The sequence below is a fragment of the Cajanus cajan genome, chromosome 2 (genome assembly GCF_000230855.2).
Source record: "Cajanus cajan strain Asha chromosome 2, NIPB_CcT2T_4, whole genome shotgun sequence".
Lineage (NCBI taxonomy): Eukaryota > Viridiplantae > Streptophyta > Magnoliopsida > Fabales > Fabaceae > Cajanus > Cajanus cajan.
The window spans coordinates 67127849-67149275 of record NC_138518.1 but is presented as its reverse complement, the minus strand read 5'-3'; the positions used below and the strand labels follow the sequence as shown (position 1 = coordinate 67149275).

Below are 21427 nucleotides of genomic sequence, written 5' to 3'. Positions count from 1 at the left end.
ATTTTTCACATATTATGTCATTGCTTCCTAAATCTTTAGCAAATAAAATAAATTTGTAAATACCACTCATCTCAAGCATAGTCACAAATCACAATTCTCACTTGTAAAAATAAAAAAGGAAAAATCAATTAACACAAAGATATTTATTTACATCACTCCACATACTCATCGATTACATCCCATCATTTAATTTCTACCTCCTATCGACACAAGGTTACCAGAGCAAGGAATTGTAACATCCATTTCTACTGGTTGCTGCAACACACAAAAAGAACATCAAAATAAATAAAGAAAAACCCTGGTGAATAACAAAAACAAACAAGAAAATAAAGCAAACTTATTGGCATGGAAGAAATAGAACAATTGAATGAACCAACACAAAATTAAAACCCACAAATTCATAAAGCAAAAAGATTTCATCTTTATCAAAAAACAAAGCAAGCTTTCTTTCTTTCTTTTCTTGACCCTCAATTATAATTTATCTTTTCATAACACTTGACACCATCAACACCCATTGGGGACCGATTGAAATTAGAAAACACATGAAAACATAGTCGGTTTATTAACATGCAAGAAATAAAACAAATGAATGAACCAACACAAAATCATAAAAAAAAAATTACATCTTCATACAAACTTTCTTTTATGCTCTCTTCCCATAACACAATTGACACCATGAACATCCATTGAAAATGATTGTAATCAGAAAACCTGTGAAAACATAAAGTCAGTGAATGAACCAACACAAAATTAAAATTCACAAATTCATAAACCAAAAAGATTTCATCTATATCAAAAAAGAAAGCAATTTATTTTCTTTACCCTCTTTTATTCTATCTCTTCCCATAACATTTGACACCATCAACACCCACTTGATTGAGACATGAACACTCTTAAAACTTCAGGTGAGGAGTGGCAACAATAGAAGCGTAAGCAAGAATGAGAAAGGGAACATATTTACTGAGATGTAAAAGAAGGAAAGAAACAAAAAAAAAATTAAGAGTGATTTGGGTATTAAACAATAAACGAAGAGCAAAGGGATGGGAGGAGTATATTTATATTCACTGCAGGTGTCTCATTGGACACCAGACAACTCAGGCTAATTGGTAAGTACTGACAATAACATTTAGATTAAGCATTTTTTCTATTTTATATTTTCATTTTTAAATATTATATAATTATTTATATTATTTTAGAATTCAGTTATATTTTATTAATATTTTAACTTATGTAATATATGGATAAATATTTATTTTTTGTTATTAAAATTTACAATAAAAAAACATTTTGAATATAAAATTATATTATAATTAAATTTTGAAATATTTAAATAAATAACTTTTATATATAAATTATGCTTTTAATTTATTATAAATAATTCATATTATTATATAAAGCTTTTTTAATCATTGAATTTTTTTTAATGTATATTAAAATTCAATTTAAAAATAATATATGATAAATTAAAAAAAGTGATTAAAAATCTTTAAAAAAATTCCTTAAACTAATTTCATATAATTATTCTAATTTTTATATGAAAAATAGTTTTTAAAATCTTTATGAGTTTACACACATTATTCTAATTTATATATTATATAATTATCCTAATTTATATATGGATAAATATTATTTTACTAAAAAAAATACCTTTGTTTATATCAAATATAATTCTTTATATGGGTTATTTATGTTATTTAAACACATTTTATTCCCATTTTACACAACAAACTTGAAGAGAGATCAATTTTATTTCTTTCCATTTATTATTTCCCACATAATAATCTAAAAATTATCTTATTCTACATTTTTTTCTTTGCATTTCTTTTCTTACATCCCTTTAGTGATCTCATTGAAAATAAAATAATAACTGATTTGATTTGAAAACTTAAATTAATATAAAGTTGTTAATTAAATAATTAATATTTTTTTCTTAAAGTGAAAGATAAAGTAGATGGGTGAAGTATAATTGTATATACATTATAAATGTACTAAATTTCAATTTTATTTGTTAATTTTTAATTAATGTTTATATTTTGTAATTTTACTTTATAGACAATCAATCTATTTAGATTTTATATCTCTTTCCCTTCTTCTTAACATACATAAGTCGGATTATGTCAGAATTCATATTTTTATTACATGTATTTTGAAAAGTTGAACATATATAAATTAAAATATTCTAAATGACGATCGCAACACTACATAGTTAATAGTATTATAAAGAATAATGATATATGAATATCTTACGATATAATATTTTGATTAGATAATTTTTTTGAAAATTTATATAAATATAAAATAAATTGTTATTTTTAGCGCACTTAGTTTTTATAGAAGGTTTCTAGTTTTTTTACTAGTAAAATTTACGATTAATGAAAGTTTAAATTTAAGATCTCGGATATTTTACTTTAATTCAATGCCATTAAACACATCCCAGTAATTCAAAAGTTATCTTATTAATTATTCTTTATAAAGTTGAATGCTATAATCAATATTGAAACAATTTGTTTAAAATTTTAAAAAATGACTATAAAATAATTATGTAATTCTTAAAAAATAAAAAGTTACTTACTTTTAAAATACTCAGTTTAGACAAACTTTTAGAAAAATATTTATTTTATTTAAAAATGTTTTTAAATTAAATAAACGGACCATTAATATATAAAGAGAAAAAATAATTTATTTTGGGCGAGTTTTCAAGATTCTTTCATTCTTTGCATGTGGACCTGCAGATTTTTTGAGTGAGAATGTTGTGATGTATTTCTTTTGTACACTACTTTGACAATTTACTGAATTTTAATGGAATCAGAATTCCTGAATAAAAGTTCTGTTATGTATATCTACATTTAGGCAACAAATTATAATTTGTAGAGACTTTAGTGTTTTTTTTTAATCTGCTCTTAATATAGCTCTATAGTTTTTTTTATAATTGATTTTCTGTACATTATAAGATCAGATTATAGTTCAGAAATCTAAATTCTGATTGGATATAAATTGAGTTTGTTCTGTTCAAGTTTTGAATTTGTAAGAATGATTAATTTTTAATATTATTTTTTATTATTTAAAAATTTAAGGATGAAATAATCTAAAATTTATGTAATGAAAATAGACAACCATTTTTATATATAAACTAGTAAGGTGTGTTTCTATATTTATTTAAAAGTATTTAAAAATTATCAATATTTATTAAATTAATTAGTATTTGTTTAAAGTTGTACACAAAAACATGAATAGGTATATATATATATATATATATATATATATATATATAAGAAAAGAAAAAAAACTGTTTCACACTAATTAAGAAACTTAATTTATATTATTTAATTTTGTTAGTTTCATATTGAAAATAACTTATTTTTCTAAATCATCATTTCTTGAAACCTAATATCAAAAATAAAAAAATAAAATAAAAGTACAATCCTGAAGTATTTTAAAGATAACAATATTGAACAGAGCGAAACTAATTAAGATTTTCTTATATTGAGATGAATATAAGTTAATTCTTTTATTTATACTAATGAAAAAAAAAAAAGGTATTTTGTATTTTGTTAATGTTGAAAAGTTACAAAATGATTAAGGTAGTAGAAAAAGAAATCAAAGTCAAATATTTGCTTATTGCTTGATGGAGAATTACTCCCTTATCCTAATTTAGTCATTAGATACGGCAATTAAATTGTGATTCCTATATACTTTCAACCTACAGGATAACTAACAAAATAATAAAAAAAAATATAATTTAAATAATAATTCATCAACCCAATTTGTAAACCAAGAATACCATAGAATTCATCGATTTATTGAAATAATTTTCACAAAAAAAAGCTAACAAGAAAGATTTATTTTATTTTTGTAATGTGATTAACCAAACAAACTTCTCTATATAAAAACATAAAGTCACAATAAAATCCCATAAAATTATTTTATAAGTTTGAACTTAAGACCTCAACAATAGTCATCCATAGAGAATACTATTGGGATTTTCATTGTGTTGGACAACACCTTCTTATTATTGGCCACTAACAAAATTCTACAACCCTTGTAATCATTTCCAAATGGTATTCCTATCTTGGTCAAGTTGATTTCACCTTGCAGATCGTCTAAGATGATAAGGATTTTTTGCTTCATCATTATTTTCTCAGACAAACAACTAGCTCTTTCCTCTAGAGTTTTCTCTTGGAGTTGTAAACCCAACTGGTTCCCAAGTTTTTCTTGAATATTTCTCACGTCTAGTGATTTGTTCCACCATGTATTCTTTTTTACCAAGCTTGCCATTATAACTACATCAAATTGTCCATCCCTCTCAACTCTTCTGGTGATTTTCTTCAATGCATTGTCTTTACTCTTATAACTTGATCCGTATAACCCAATCATGATAATATCCGATCTTGTTAGAGTTGTTATCATTTCATTCAAAATCTGGTCCATGTATGAATAAGGAGTGGCATCAAGCACATAACATCCATCTTCTTCTGATTATGTAAAATGGATAGATTAAATATAATTTTATAATAATAGACAAACTAGTAAATGGACATGTGCAATGCATGGAAAAAAAAAATAGAATATTATAATAAATAATTATAAAGTAAGTAATAAAGTTGAAAAAAAAAATGGAAAGAGATGATTTCTAAGTCACAAGCTTATGAAATTCAAACTTGAAACAAAAAATATATATAGCATATTCCTTAAGCTTACAAAATGGAAAAGGAAAAGATAACATTATAAAGGTGAAAAATATACAACATATGACAAATGAAACTCGCTTCGGCCATTGGCATAAATCATTTAAAATTAATTTAGTCTCAATCTGCAACCGAAATCATAAAACATAATGTACAGCACTTCTTTAGTCATTTCATGGTCAAAATGGATGCAAATAAAAAAAAATACCATACAAGAAACTAATATTTGAAAGTAATCGATGGAATGTTGATAGAAAACATCCAAATAGGATTGCAAAATGGCCTACCAAAGTTGCTCAAATTTTAAAGGAAAAATATAATTCAAAAGTTGAAGTGGAATAATTTCTTGATATGCACTTCATTCATAATAGTGCTAATTAAACACACAATTGAACAAAATATCCTATAGCAATCATTGTAAACAAAACTAAACTCAATTGTGTAACCTTCCTCTAATTTGTTTCCAACACCAAATGTATTACATTGTTTTATAAGAATAGTTTCTTCAATAGTCCTTTCGCCTACAAACACCACATCTATAAAATATTCAATATGTCAATTACTAATGTATCAAATTATAAAATTTTACAACTTACATATAATAAAAAGAAAACCACTGATTTGACAACAAATTTATAGCTAGTGTATTGCTCATCTAATTTACTTATAATAGTTTAAATTAGAATATGTTTAAAATTATGCGAGAGTTTTCTTTGACCTCTAAAATTTAAAATTACAAAGATTATATGTCACATGAAAAATCCTTATCAAGTCTTACTAACATTCAATTTATTGTTAAAGAAATGAATATTATAGTTATAAATTTGTTGATTACATTAGCTTTTACATCATCAAACAACATAAATTACTATAAAGTGATAGAACTAAAAATGACGGCAAAATGTCAATTTTCACTATAAAATATTATTTTTTATAATTGATTAATATTGTATTTATTTTCAAATTTCAAATCACATAAATGAAAATAACCTAAACATAAATATTAAGATAAAAAGTAAATGACATGCCTAAACATGGATCCATTATAGATTTTAATATATTGCAGTATCTGCATCGTATTAACATCTCCTAAAGCAATATAGCAATAGAAGAGGACATATCTTTTGTATCTTATTTGCATTTGAACAGAAGCAGAAAACTGCATAATTTGAAAATGTATTAGAAAAAAATATGAGATCAATATCAATTATATATAGATGCATATAATTGACCTCTGAATAAAATTGTGCTTGTTAATTTCACAAAATAATGTCATAAATTAGTAAAACAACTTTAATAAAATATGAACTTATTTATAAATAAATGAATCGTACTTACTAATCATATTAATTTTTCTTTGTAGTAGCTCCACCACATCCTTATTATTTATTTCTTGTAGTTGTTCCACGGCATCAATATTTTCTGAAGAGTTGAGAAAAATACATACAAAGACATTCCCATATAAGTTAGAGAAATATTTAGAATACAAGCATGAGAGTCAAATTAAATTACCAAGTTTATGGAATTTTTTGCTTTTAATGTTTTTGGACCTTAACTCTTAAAAACAAAAAAGATTTGGATAGAATACCTGAAGAGTAAATCTTGGAGATAATTTTTGAATGTGGATTTCGACATAAATTTCCTTCTTGTTCCTCTCTGTCATCAATATCTTTTGAAGAGTTTGGGGAAATACCTACAAGAAAAGTCTGATGTTTAGGTCAGAGAAGTGCTTAGGGTGCATATACAAGATAGTTAGATTAAATTACTAACCTTGTGGGGTTTTCTACTTTTTATATGTTTTTATAAGCCTTATCCCTTAATAAAAAAAATGATATAATAACTAAAGAGTAAGTTTAGGGGATAATATTAAAATATAGATTTAAGCTTAAGATAATTCTAAAAAATTAATTTGTAAGATAAGAATCTTATTTATATACTCTTTCAAGTATCGCATGTAATTTTGGTGTCCAAATTTTAATTAAATAATTATAATTTTTTAAATATTGTAATTATATAATTTTAATTTATCACATTAAAAATCTAATAATTTTAAATATATATTATTTTCTAAATAAATAAAATGTATATATACTATATGTATTATATCAATAATATTATTAATATATTTATGGATAAATTATAATTTTATAAATATAAATTAGTATATATGAATATACTTTTATAAAATATAAAGATATTAAATAAAATAAAAATACTTTGAAAAAATTAATTAGAAATATTGATATTGTGTTTCTCCATTAGTATTGCATCAATAAAAATTATTAAATTTTTAAAGGAGAGACTAAAATCATAAAATTATAACATTTGGAAGATTGAAATTGATCAATTAAAAATTAAGAGATAAAAATTTTCATGATTATAGAACTTGAAAAATTAAAATTACTCAATTAAAAATTAGATGAATAAAATCATACAATTGTCAAATTCAAAGGACTAAAAATATATTTAAGATCATACTCAAATTTGACATTACCTCTAGCTTCTAATTGAAGTGAGACTTAAATTTTTTCAATACATCCCACATACTAACATATTATATTATATATATATATATATATATATACTTGTCTAATTATGTTAGATAGATATTTATACATGTATACTTTGGATGAACGATAACTAAAAGGTATTAGACTACATATCTTGTTAGAGAGGGTCAAGTAGCAGTGATGAAGGTTAATAGGAGCGAGGGGCAGCTATGCCCCGTCCGCCATTTTTTTTATTTTCCTTTTAAAAAGTAAAAAAAAAAAAAAAAAAAGTGCTATATTATAAATAAATAAAGATATATATATGTATTTAAATATTTTGGCAAAAAATCATAAAAATAGATTTTTTATATGTATAAATGTATCGGAATAACTGGATTGTTATGAAACTCATACCTGAAGCATACGATGGTTGCTGTGTAGCCATGTTTATGCCTTTGCAGCACAAGAAGCCACATAGCGCTCGGACAATTTCATCAACTTCTTCTGCAATGGAAATAATGCATTCCATTTGTTTTTCTTTCCTTAGTCTTCTTGTTTACTTTCTTGTGAAACTGAAAACATGCATGATATGAACATCAAAAACAAATCCATTATGACAACGGAACACTATTGAAAGTTTTAAGATTACCTTTTGTGAACAGATCGCTTGATGAACTCTTATGTTTATACTTGCTTCTCTCGAGCAGAAATGAAGAATGAAGTACGAGATCCAGAGAGACTAATATATATAGCAATAAAGAAAAGAACGAATTTGCTGGGAATGAACCCTTTTTATTTGACCATGATTCTCGAGTTATTATTATATCTAACAAACAAAAACTCGTGTTATTATGACATAATAAATGAAGTTTGGTCGCCACTCGCCAGTATAATATATAGTAAACATAAAAGACAGCACATCATGAGTTGTTCCAAGTAAAACTGTGTTCACATTTTTGAACAATATTTTCAACTTTAGATTAGTGAATAAAAAAAATGATTACTTACGTAAATTTTATTAAATTTAGTAACTTTTTATTTTAAAAATATTGACTCTGTATATTTAATCTTTTTTTTTATTCTAAAAACATTTGTTTAATAAAATGAGTAGTTTTTTTTACATACATATATATATCTAAACATCTTTATTTTAAAAAGTGTTACTTTATCACAGAAAAAAAAACTCCTATATATTTTTAATGAAATATTAAAAAACAATTTTTTTATAAATTTAAACAAGTGAATCATTATACTTCTTAATGTTTTTTTTTCTTTAATATTTTGCAAGCAGGGTGTCAGCTTACACATTGCTGACCAAATATTGGCAAATGCAGTAAAGGTTTTGACTTTCACTATATTGAGGCATCCACGTATGGTATTCAATACTTGCCACATGTGGGTGAAACGGTGAAAGGCATAAATTAAACTAACAACAATTGTTGAAGGGTTTTTTTTAATTAAAAAATTTAAATTAGAGAAAGATATAACTTATATGATAATTTCTTTATAAATAATACGAGAGAAGATGAATTTGATATTAAATTCTAGTCAATAGAAATAACAGGAATTAAGTTAATCTGTAACATGATGTTAGTCAAAATTTTACAATGCTCATGATCAAAATCGATGAATTACTTTTATAAATTGTTATAAATTTTTACAAGTTATTGCGCTTCTTAAAATTGTCACCCAAATTTCGTTTCTCACTACCCATCAGCACAACTTATATTTCATCTTAATTGAATATATATTACTAAATCCAAGTTTGACAGTTGCCCTTACACAAAGATTACTTTTTTTTTTTTTTACTTGTCAAAGAAAGAATGCATAAGCACTCTCGTGAAAGGCCTTTCAATATATAAAACTACAAAAATTGAAGACAACCAAATGAATTTCAGCATTTTGGATAAAAGGCAAGGTGTGGTAGAAAAAGCAATCCAAGCCAAATATTGGCTTATTACTTTTTGGAGAATTATTCCTATATCCTAATTTAGTCATTAGATATTGCAATTAAACTGTGATTCCAATAAACTTTCTACCTACAAGATAACTAACAAAAGAAACTACCTATTAAGCATCATCAATAGGATACCGTTTAAACAAATTGCTATCATGTTCAAAGCTAACAATACACTATCATGTTCAAACCAATAAAACCTCTAATAACCTTACACTTCATAGTCCACCATACACCATTTGTATACCAAGAATACCATAGAATTCATCGATTTATTGAAATAATTTTAACAAAAAAAAAAGCTAACAAAAAAGACTTAATTTAATTTTGTAAAGTGATTAACCAAACAAACTTTTCCATATAAAAATATAAAGTCACAAAAAAGTCCCATAAATTTATTTCATAAGTTTGAACTTAAGACCTCAACTATAGTTATCCATGGAGAATGCTATTGGGATTTTCATTTTGTTGGACAACACGTTCTTATTATTGGCTACAAACAAAATTCTACAACCCCTGTGATCATTTCCAAATGGTATTCCTATCTTGGTCAAGTTGATTTCACCTTGTAGGTCATCTAAGATGATAAGAATTTTTTGCTTCATCTTTATTTTTTCATATAAACAACTAGCTCTTTCCTCTAAAGTTTTCTTTTGGAGTTGTAAACCCAGCTGGTTCCCAAGTTCTTCTTGAATATTTTTCACATCTAGTGATTTGCTCCACCATATATTCTTTTTTCCCAGGCTTGCCTTTATAATCACATCAAATTGTCCATCCCTCTCAACTCTCCTGATAATTTTCTTCACCACATTGTCCTTACTCTTATAACTTGATCCGTACAACCCAATCATGATAATATCTGGTTGTGCTAGAGTTGTTATCATTTCATGTAAAATATGGTCCTTGTATAAATAAGGAGTGACATCAAGCTCATGAAGGGGAAGTGATGATCGTCGTCCGTGTACTGTAAAATGAATAGATTGAATATAATTATATTATAATAGACAAACTAGTACGTGGATGCATAGGACAAATTAATCAGAAAGTAATATAATATATTATAATAAATAATTGCAAAATAATAAAGTTGAAAAAATATATGGAAAGGGGTGATTTCTAAGTCATAAGCTTATGAAATTCAAACTTGAAAAAAAATTCCTAAGCTTACAAAATGGAAAAGGAAGATAACATTTTAAAGGTGAAAAATATACAACATATGCCAAATGAAACTCGCTTCGGCCATTGGTATTATAATATATTATCATAAATCATTTAAAATTAATTTAGTCTCAATCTGCAACTAAAATCATAAAACATAATGTATAACAATTCTTTAGTTATTTCAAAGTAAAAACGGATGCAAATAAAAGAAAACTATATATGCAAGAAGCTAAAAGAATCGATGGAATGTTGATAGAAAACATTCAAATAGGATTGGCTACCAAAGTTCCTCAAATTTTAAAGGAAAAATATAACTCAAAAGTTGAAGTAGAATAATTTTTTTATATGCACTTCATTCATAATTGTGCTAATTAAACACATATAATATTGTCAACAAAACTTAATTCAATTTTGTTGCTTTCCTGTAGTTTTTGTTAACAACATAAAATATTTTGCATTATTCTATAAGAATAGTTTCTCCAATAGTCTTTCTCCAACAAACACCACATCTATAAAATATCCAATATGTTAATTACTAATGTATCAAATTATAAAATTTTACAACTTATATATAAAAAGAAAACCACTGATTTAACAACAAATTTATAGCTAGTGTATTATAGCTAGTGTATTATGCATCTAATTTATTTAGAACAGTTCAAATTATAATATGTTTAAAGAGTTTTCTTTGAACTTTGAAATTTAAAAATTACGAAGATTAATTCTATTAATATATTTAAATATGTTAATGAAAAACTCCTTATCAAGTCTTCCTAACATTAAAGTTTATTGTTAAGGAAATGAATGATGAAAGTAATAGATTTGTTGATTTAGTTTTTCAACATCAAAAAACATAAATTACAATAAAGTGATAGAACTACAAATGAGAGCACAATATCAAATTTCACTATAAAATATTATTATTTTAAAATTGATTAACATTGCATTTATTTTCAAATAAATGATGTATAACTCTTTTAATGAATATAGGATAGTGTCATATGTAACTTTATTTAATGAATCTTTAATAGTTCTTATAATTTCATAAAATGTGAATTTAAATTTAATTCAATAATATAAATTATCTTGTTAAGTGAGAGATATTTCACATTTATATACACCATTTTAATCTTATTTCTTAAATAAAAAAAAAAAAACAAGATCACTATTGTTTTTTCATTTTTTTTTACTTGTCTAATTATTTCAGATAAATATTTTATAACAAGTGTATTTAAATATTTTGGCAAATAACAAGTGGTTGTGGATACATGGAATTAGATTTTTTATATTTTATAAATGTACCGGAATAAATGGATTGTTTTGAAACTCATACCAAAACGTTGTTGTCTAGCCTTGACTATACCTTTGCAGCACAAGAAGCAACGTAGCGTTCGGACGACAATTTTAACGACCTCTTTTGCAATGGAAATAATGCATCCCATTTTTTTCCTTCCTTAGTCTTCTTGTTTAATTTGTTGTGAAACTGAAAACAATGCATGATGAACATCAAAAACAAATCCATTATGACAACGGAACACTATTGAAAGTTTTAAGATTACCTTTTGTGCACAGATCGATTCATGAACTCTTATGTTTTGTATAGACTTGCTTGCTTCTCTCCAGCAGAAATGAAGAATGAAGTATGAGATCCAGAGAGACTAATATATATAGCAATAAAGAAAAGAGCCAAGTTGCTGAGAAAGTGGGAATGAACCCTTTTTCTTTAATATTTTGCAAGCAGGGTGTCAGCTTACACACTGCTGACCAAATATTATTGCGAATGCAGTTAAGGCTTTGACTTTGACAATTATAATACTGACACAGCTAGAGCTAGCTACTGAGGCTTCCACATGGGTATTCAATACTTGTCACATGTGGGTCAAACGCTGAAGGCATAAATTAAACTAACAACAATCATTGAAGTCTTTTTTTTTAAATTTAAATTAGAGAAAGATATAACTTATATGAGAATTTCTTTATAAATAATACGAGAGAAAATGAGTTTGATATTAAATTCTAGTTAATAGAAATAAAAGGACTTAAGTTAATCTGTAACGATCTTCAAACTTTTTGTAACTCTATGTCTCCAAAGTAACTCAATAGTAATGATGACCTAAGTGGTAAAACTTAGTCACATACTCATGCACAAACAAAACAACATCACACACAAATCCATTTTGTCCTTTTGTTTTCTTGTGAAACTGAGAACTAATACATGATGAAGCAATAGTATATCAGAAACAAATCCATTAATTAGGACAAGGGAACACTAATATAGTAAGTTTTAAGATTACCTTTTGTGATATAGTACTCTTATGAGATTACTTTTTTGTTTTTTGAGTTGTCAAAGAAAGAATGTTTAAGCACTCTCGTGAAAGGCCTTTCAAGATAACAAAAATTGAAGACAACCAAATGAATTTCAGCATTTTAAATAAAAGGCAAGCTGTAGTAGAAAAAGAAATCAAAGTCAATTATTTGCTTATTGCTTGATGGAGAATTATTCCCTTATCCTAATTTAGTCATTAGATATGGCAATTAAATTGTGATTCCTATAAACTTTTAACCTACCGGATAACTAACGAAAAAAACTAGTTATTGAACATCATCAATAGGATATCGTTTAAATAAATTGCTATCATGTTTAAAGCTAACAATACACTATCACCTATCCGAAAATGGATTTTAGTTACGAACAACTTTCAGTATTTGGAATCATTGAACAAACGGGATCAAGTGCTTATTAATTTTACTCTCATTCCAAATTTCAAAGCACGTTTAGCATAGTTTTTTTCACACATAATTTTGATGTTTGAACAAAATTGGATGATAATACAAACACGTCTCAAATGTTTTGATTTTCATTTCCTCGACATTCATTATTATGTGACTATTCTCTTTGCTTTTATCAGGATATGAAAGCCCTTGAAATAATAAAAAATATATATAATTTAAATAATAGTTCATAAACCCAATTTGTAAACCAAGAATATCATAGAATTCATTGATTTATTGAAATAATTTTGACAAAAAAAAAGCTAACAAGAAAGATTTAATTATTTTTGTAAAGTGATTAACCAAATAAACTTCTCTATATAAAAACATAAACTCACAATAGAATTCCATAAAATTATTTTGAAAGTTTGAACTTTAAGACCTCAACAATAGTCATCCACAGAGAATACTATCGGGATTTTCATTGTGTTGGACAACACCTTCTTATTATTGGCTACTAACAAAATTTTACAACCCATGTGATCATTTCCAAATGGTATTCCTATCTTGGTCAAGTTGATTTCACCTTGCACATCGTCTAAGATGATAAGGATTTTTTGTTTCATTTTTATTTTTTCATATAAACAACTAGCTCTTTCCTCTGGAGTTTTCTCTTGGAGTTGTAAACCCAACTGATTCCCAAGTTCTTCTTGAATATTTCTCACGTCTAGTGATTTGTTCCACCATGTATTCTTTTTTACCAAGCTTGTCATTATAACCACATCAAATTGACCATCCCTCTCAATTCTTCTGGTAATTTTCTTCACTGCATTGTTTTTACTCTTATAACTTGATCCGTACAACCCAATCATGATAATATCTGGTTGTATTAGAATTGTTATCATTCCATTCAAAATCTTGTCCATGTATGAATAAGGAGTTGCATCAACCACACGAGCATTAAATACAACTGATTCCTTTAAATGAATAAATTAAATATAATTATATAATAATAGACAAACTAGTAAATGGACATGTGCAATGCATGAAAAAAAAATAGTTAGAATATTATAATAAATAATTATAAAGTAAGTAATAAAGTTGAAAAAAAATGGAAAGAGAATATTTCTAAGTCACAAGCTTATGAAATTCAAACTTGAAAACCTTAAGACTACAAAATGGAAAAGGAAAATATATTATTATAAAGGTGAAAAATATACAACATATGGCAAATGAAACTCGCTTCGCCCATCGGTATTATAATACATTATTATAAATCATTTAAAATTAATTTAGTATCAATCTGCTGCTCAAATCATAAAACTTAATGTATATATAACAATTCGTTAGTCATTTCATGGTAGAAATGGATGCAAATAAAAAAAAATACTATGCAAGAAACTAATATTTAAAAGTAATCGATGAAATGTTTATAGAAAAATCCAAATAGGAATGCAAAAAGTTGCGCTCAAATTTGAAGGTAAAATATAACTCAAAAGTTGAAGTAGAATAATTTTTTGATATGCACTTCATTCATAATTGTGCTAATTAAATACATATAATTTGAACAAAATATCCAATACCAATCATAGTAATCAAAACTAAATTGTGTTACATTCGTGAAATTATATATCAATTATAGATGCATATAATTAACCTCTGAATGAAATTGTGCTTGTTAGCTTCAAAATATTACTATTCACGTATGTTTGAATTTCACAAAGTAATGTCATAAATTAGTAAAACAACTTTAATAAAAATAAATACTCTTTTGTAAATAAATAAATCATACTTCGACGACGCTTATCATTCATTCTTTGTAGTTGCTCCATGATATTCTTATTATTTATTTTTTGTAGTTCATTCTTTGTAGTTGTTGCATGATATTCTTATTATTTATTTTTTGTAGTTGCTCCACGACATCAGGATCTTCCAAATAGTTGAGAAGGATGCATACAAAGACATTCCCACATAAGTTAGAGAAGTGTGTTTACAAGCATGAGAGTCAAATTAAATTACTAACTTTATGGAGTTTTTTGCCTTTAATGTTTTTGGGCCTTAACTCTTAAAAACAAAAAGATTTGGACAAAATACCGGATGAGTAATCCTGGAGATAATCTTTGAATGTGGATTTTGACATAAATTTTCTTCTTGTTCCTCTCGGTCATCAATATCTTTTGAAGAGTTTGGGGAAGTACCTACAAAGAAAGTCCAAAGTTTAGGTTAGAGAAGTGCTTAAGGCGCATATACAAGATAGTTAGATTTAATTACTAACTTTGTGGGATTTTCCACTTTTGATATGTTTTTAATTAAGCCTCATGTCTAAATAAAATAAAATAAAAAAAGATTTTGATATAATAACTAAAGAGGAAGTCTCTTGGGGATAATATTAAAATGTCGGTTTAAACTTAACATAGTTAAAAAAAAAATAGTTTGTAAGATAAGATCTTTATGTATACACTCTAAACTTAATTAGATTTTTATCTCTCATGTATCGTATTTATACAAATTTTGTGTCTAAATCTTAATTGAGTAAATTTAATTTCTCAAATATCTAATAATTATATATATATATATATATTATATGTATATATATATATATGTATGTATTATAATATTTTTTAAAATTAATAAAAACAATATTATTAGTAGATTTATGGATAAATTATAATATAATAATATATTTTTACAAAAATATAAAGATATTAGATAAAATAAATACATTAAAAGAAAATTAGTTAGAAATATCGATATAATGTATTTCTCCTTTAGTATTGCATTAACAAAATTATTAAATTTTTAAAAGGGAGGTTAAATGGTATAATTTTAGTATCTGAAAGATAAAAATTAATCAATTAAAAGTTAAGAGATAAAAATTGCACAATTATAAAATTTTAAAAATTAAACTTGCTCAATTAAAATTTGGAGGATTAAAATCATACAATTATAATATTTGAAAGATTCAAAATATGTTTAAGGCTATAGTCAATTTCGATATTAGCTCTAGACTCTAATTGAAGTGGACTTGAATTTTTTTTTTCAGTACATCCCTCACGCCAACATTATATATATAAGTTTGATATGTAGATATATGATGGATAATGACCATTTTAATGGATATAGAATAGGTTTACGAGACTTGAGTGTGATTGTGTTTAATGAATCTTTGATAACATAGATATTATCTTAAAATATAAATTTAAACTTAATCTAATGATGCAAATTATCTTATTAAGCGAGAATTATCTCTTATTATAACACTATTTTAGCCTTATTTTTAAAAATAAATAAGATCCCAATTGTCTTTTTATATATTTTTTTTACTTGTCTAATTATGTTAGATAGACATTCATACATATGTACTTTGGATGAACAAGGGCTTAAAAGGTATTCGATCACATATCCTTATTAGTGAGGATCATATATATATATATATATATATATGTATAGGAGGAATCTGTTTACTTTAAGAGTAAATATATCTAGACTTACTCCGTTCAATAAGTCATGTTTTATATTAAATTTTAACAATCCAACCGTTGAATTTAAAGTTCTTAATACATAGATCAAATAAGTAAATTTTAAAAAAAAATTAAAAATTATTTGATATTTTATTTTATTAATTTAAATCAATGTATAAAATAATTTTATAATTATCTATAAATTTGAATTAATGAAATGAAATATTTAATGAATGTATCGAAATAAATTGATTGTTTTGAAAGTCGTACCTGAACTATACGATGGTTGCTGTCTAGCCATGCTTATGACTATGCAGCACAAGAAGCAACACAGCGCTCGGACAGTTTCAACAACCTCTTCTGCAATGGAAATGATGCATTCCATTTGCTTTTCTTTCCTTAGTCTTCTTGTTTAATTTCTTGTGAAACTGAAAACAATGCATGATGAACATCAAACACAAATTCATTATGACAACGGAACACCAACGAAAGTTTTAAGATTACCTTTTGTGCACAGGTCGATCGATGGACTCTTATGTTTTATATAGACTTGCTTGCTTCTCTCAAGCAGAAATGAAGAATGAAGTACGAGATCCAGAGAGACTAATAATATATACATCAGTAAAGAAAAGAGCGAAGTTGCTGGGAATGAACCCTTTTATTTGACGATGATTCTTGAGTTATTATTATATTTAACAAAAAAAAAACTCGTGTTATTATAACATAATAAATGAAGCTTGGTGGCCAGTATAATATATAAAAGATAACACAACATAAGTTGTTCCAAGTAAAATTGTGTTCACATTTTTAAACAAGATTTTTGGATTCTGATCTGTGAATGAAAACAAAAAGTGATTACTTATATAAATTTTATCAAATTTAGTAATTTTTATTTTAAAAAATTCACTCCGTATATTTAAACTTTTTTATTCTAAAAAAAAACATTTGTTTAATAAAATGAATAGTTTTTTTTTTACATATTTATCTAAACATCTTTATGTAAAAAATTTATACTTTTTCCACAAAAAAAAACAACTTCTATATTTTTTAATTAAATATTAAAAAACAATTTTTATAAATTTAAACAAGTAAATCGATATATTTCTTAATGTTTTTATTTCCTTTAATATTTTGCAAGCAGGGTGTCAACTTACACACTGCTGACCAAACATTGGCGAAAGCAGCTAAGCCTTTGACTTTCATTACTATAATACTAGTACAGCTAGAGCTAGCTATTGAGATTTGAGGCATCACATGTGGTATTCAATACTTGTCACATGTGGGTGGAACGGTGAAGGCATAAATTAAACAAACAACAATTCTTGATACGTGTTTTTTTTTTAAATTAAAAAGTTTAAATGCGTGTTGTTCTTTTAATTAAAATAAATAAATTAGAGTAATACAATTTCTATGAGGATTTCTTTATAAATAATATGGAAGAAGTTTAATTCAATCTCAAATTCTAACTAATAAAAATAAAGAGACTTAAGTTAAACAGTAGTAATCTGTTTTAGTTATAATACTTATGAAATTACTTACCACTAACAACAAAAATTAGATTACTTCAAATTATACATGTACAATTATCTTGATATGTATTATATATCATGCATATAAGAGTGACATTTATACAAAACTACTCAAAAGTTGCACCAAATAGCATAAATATCATTGTCCACCCGATGACTACATCTATGTAGACTTAGTATTGTTTTGTTCATGTGGAAAATAAGTAAGGATAAGCTAGATTTCAATAACATATAAGTATAGAAATAAAATATCTATATTACCACCAACATCCACATGTAAACCAACCAAACTCACCACATTGTTTACAATAATCATTATACTATCAACATGTTTGAAAGCTAAACACTTAAGCAGTTCAAACATTAATTACAATCATACTATATAATAAGGTATTCGTTCAGTGCATATGAACAACATTCACCTACAAAGATCTTCTAATGCATTTGAGTAGTTTAACTGACTTGACCCTACCGAATCAACCTAATCGTTTTCATGCCTAATGCACCCGCTATCGCTCACTAAAATGGGATATATACCAATCCTTTTTATGATTTATTGGGTATCATCACTTACACTAAAAAAGTCGGACTCCATTGTCATGACTATTATAGTTGGGTATAAGCATACTGTAACGACCCGGCTGGTCACTACACAAGGCATAGCACACTAGAAACACCAGACAGATAGAACAAGTATATAAATATAGGATCTAGAATATATAGATATACAAAGTTCCAATCTGACTAGAGTTAAAGTGTACAAAAGTTACAATCAAATGATATCATCCCAAGTAGCTCAACAACAAAATAATCACAAAAGATAGATCAGCTCCTCCAGTCTGCTGAAGACTCACCACTAGACTCCCATCTATCCCTGCTCTGCTCCCATACATAGTATGATCATTGCAGTCCAAAACATCATGGAGACAATAAAAGGGTAAGCTAGTGTAATTAAAATCAACATACTGATATATAACAATATGATAAACAACTGATATAGCTAACAACACACATGTACAACTCATACCACTCACAACTCGCAACAATATCAGCACTGCTTAGCAGCAATAACAGCACCACTCAAGTGGCTATAACAGCACCGCGAAGCGGCAACAACAGCACCGACTTAGTGGCTATAACAGCACCACGCATGTGGCTAATAACGGCACCGACTTAGCGGCTATAATCTCACACAACTCAGCACAGCACAGCATAGCACAGCAGTTCAACATACGGCACAACTAATCAGCATTGGCATTATACAACACAGCTCAGCTTTGCATCAATACAGCTTAAACATCATACGACATTAATAACTTAAACAACATACAACTCAGCTCGGATCAACAACATTAATCAATATTAGTCAGCATTAATCAGCATATTTATGAAAGAACACATCTGAAACAACCTTCAACTTATCCTAATCACTCATTGTGAAGTGACAACCTTTACTAAACATAGAATATCTGGAGTTATAATACTCCTATCATGCTCATCCTTATCTCATATGAAAGATAAGAAGATTTCCTATAACTCTCATGAAGACACCGAGTCCTAATTCCTTCATCTACCTTGTGAAAAATTTTAAAAACCGCAACAGCTATAACCAAGGCTGGCAGCTTGACCCCTCTTCACTAAAACAGCCATATCTGGAGTTCTAGAACTCCTTTTTGGGTGATTCCAACGCCATTGGAAAGCTAAGATCCAAGGCTACAACTTTCATGAAGACTTTAAGACCAAATTCGGTCATCAAGACCCACCGCTGCAGCGCTCAATCCAGCGCTTTAGCTGCAACTCTGTGCCAGTTCAGTTTGCCTTCCACAGCCATGGCTGCAGATCCACGGCCATAGCTACAAGTTTCTGCCACTTCAATTTTTTTCTCCACAGCTATGGCTGCAAAACCACAGCCATGGCTGCAAGTCTCTGCCATCACGTTTTTCCTTCCCACGGCTATGGCTGCGAATCCACGGCTATAGCTGTGGGTTCCTGCAAGTACATTTTCTTCCACGGCTATAGCTGTGATTCCACGGCTATAGCTGTGGGTTTCTGAACTTCCAAAAACTCCATGGATTTCAGCTTCGTTTTCACTCAAAGCCTCCATGAACTTGCAATCCAAGGAGACCCAAACCATGCTACAACTCAAATGCAATACTATCAACCACATGCAACCCAAAAACATCAACAATCACAACATGCATGCATCCAAAACTCAAGAAAAATCATCAATGTTCAACCTTCCATCAAGAAACCAAAAACCCCAAATTTTCATCAAACCACGAAACCCCGAAAATGAAAATCTTTCAAACACAACCATCAATCTCCAAGAATCAGACAATCCGTGAGTTTCTAACTCACTCAACAACAACCAGTACAAGATCCTAGCTTCCCTTACCTCGGTGAAGGAATCCGAGCTTCCGGGAAGAGACGATTGAAGAACAAAGAAGAGAGACGAAAGGGAGCTTGAACGAACACGAACGAACAAGAGAGAACTCTGAAAATTAGCTAGCAGAGTCCAAGCTCACTCAGCACAACCACCTTGAGATATCAAGAAAAGGAAAGAAAGTAAGGAGAGCAAGTGGGAAATCAGATAAAAGAATGTAAAGGTGAAAGAGGAACTTGCGGAAGGAATGGGGTCTCACACATACCATAATCTTAACATGCATAAATAGAACCATCATCATCATACATTCAACATACAACTTAGTAAGTATAAATAACATGCAAAATCTTCCATGTCCAACACAACATACCTTGCGCCCAACGTCATTAAAATAAGCAATTCTTTGTCTCACCCACACTTGAAGCCATTCAACCTGTGCTCAACGTGAATGAAGTGGAGACCCTTCAGACCTTGCACCTAGCGCGAAATAATCCCACACCTAGCCTTACGCTAACCCGAGATGATTCTCTCTCCTGACTCCTAACATCACTCATTTGGCGTATTGTACCAATCCAAGCTAGCAAAGGCAATTCCTCAACTCACATCCAACGTCATTCAAATCATGTCTGATGCTACTTCAACCCGAGACAATTATCTTTCCTCACGTCCGATACCATCAATCATGCGTCAAACATGAACAAAACAAAAACCCTAAATTGAAGTCACATCTAACGTGATATTAGAATATACACAATGAAGATCATTAAAATTGCACACCAAAACCTGTAATTTAGTTAAACCAGACATGCAATGCATCCAACAACATATAAGCACCATTCTCAACTCATCTAACACCAAAAACCAAGCATGCACCAACAATTTGATCAAATAATCAAAACTCAACTCATGTGCTTAAAACACCAAAAATAACCACCCACTTTATTGAATCATTTGAAAATCCAATACATAAACACATTATTGGTGCAATTAAACAACATGCAACATAATACTCTAACAACAAAACGATTATTGCTTCCTTACCAAAAATCT

The 21427-nt window shown here is 27.3% G+C and overlaps 2 protein-coding genes and 2 long non-coding RNA genes across 6 annotated transcripts; all 4 read right to left on the bottom strand.

The window, feature by feature from the left end:
- Positions 1 to 137: 137 nt before the first annotated feature.
- On the bottom strand, positions 138 to 1093 carry LOC145954483 (uncharacterized). The gene is made up of 3 exons (XR_014431689.1): positions 823 to 1093; positions 624 to 711; positions 138 to 255 (listed from the first exon to the last, which is right to left on the bottom strand). It is a non-coding gene; the product is annotated as an uncharacterized LOC145954483 (long non-coding RNA).
- Positions 1094 to 3778: 2685 nt separating this feature from the next.
- LOC114915304 (disease resistance protein RFL1) lies at positions 3779 to 7958 on the bottom strand. Of its 3 annotated transcripts, none has more exons than XM_029269826.2 (5): positions 7824 to 7958; positions 7589 to 7746; positions 6274 to 6378; positions 6024 to 6107; positions 3779 to 4472 (listed from the first exon to the last, which is right to left on the bottom strand). In XM_029269826.2, the coding sequence occupies exons 2-5, from the start codon at positions 7701 to 7703 to the stop codon at positions 3946 to 3948; spliced, it is 831 nt and encodes a 276-aa protein (XP_029125659.2). In that variant the 5' UTR covers positions 7704 to 7746; positions 7824 to 7958; the 3' UTR covers positions 3779 to 3945. The 3 variants fall into 3 exon arrangements, with proteins under 3 accessions (XP_029125659.2, XP_029125660.2, XP_029125661.2); XM_029269827.2 differs by having other exon boundaries at positions 3779 to 4469; XM_029269828.2 differs by having other exon boundaries at positions 6274 to 6391; positions 7824 to 7957.
- Positions 7959 to 9466: 1508 nt separating this feature from the next.
- Positions 9467 to 12530, bottom strand: LOC109791265 (uncharacterized). The gene is made up of 3 exons (XR_002239013.3): positions 11852 to 12530; positions 11656 to 11775; positions 9467 to 10095 (listed from the first exon to the last, which is right to left on the bottom strand). It is a non-coding gene; the product is annotated as an uncharacterized LOC109791265 (long non-coding RNA).
- A 709-nt stretch (positions 12531 to 13239) lies between these two features.
- On the bottom strand, positions 13240 to 17391 carry LOC145955328 (putative disease resistance protein At5g63020). The gene is made up of 4 exons (XM_083069991.1): positions 16970 to 17391; positions 16736 to 16893; positions 15099 to 15202; positions 13240 to 13981 (listed from the first exon to the last, which is right to left on the bottom strand). Exons 2-4 carry the CDS (start codon positions 16848 to 16850, stop codon positions 13448 to 13450), a joined length of 753 nt encoding a protein of 250 aa, XP_082926117.1. The 5' UTR covers positions 16851 to 16893; positions 16970 to 17391; the 3' UTR covers positions 13240 to 13447.
- Positions 17392 to 21427: the final 4036 nt, after the last annotated feature.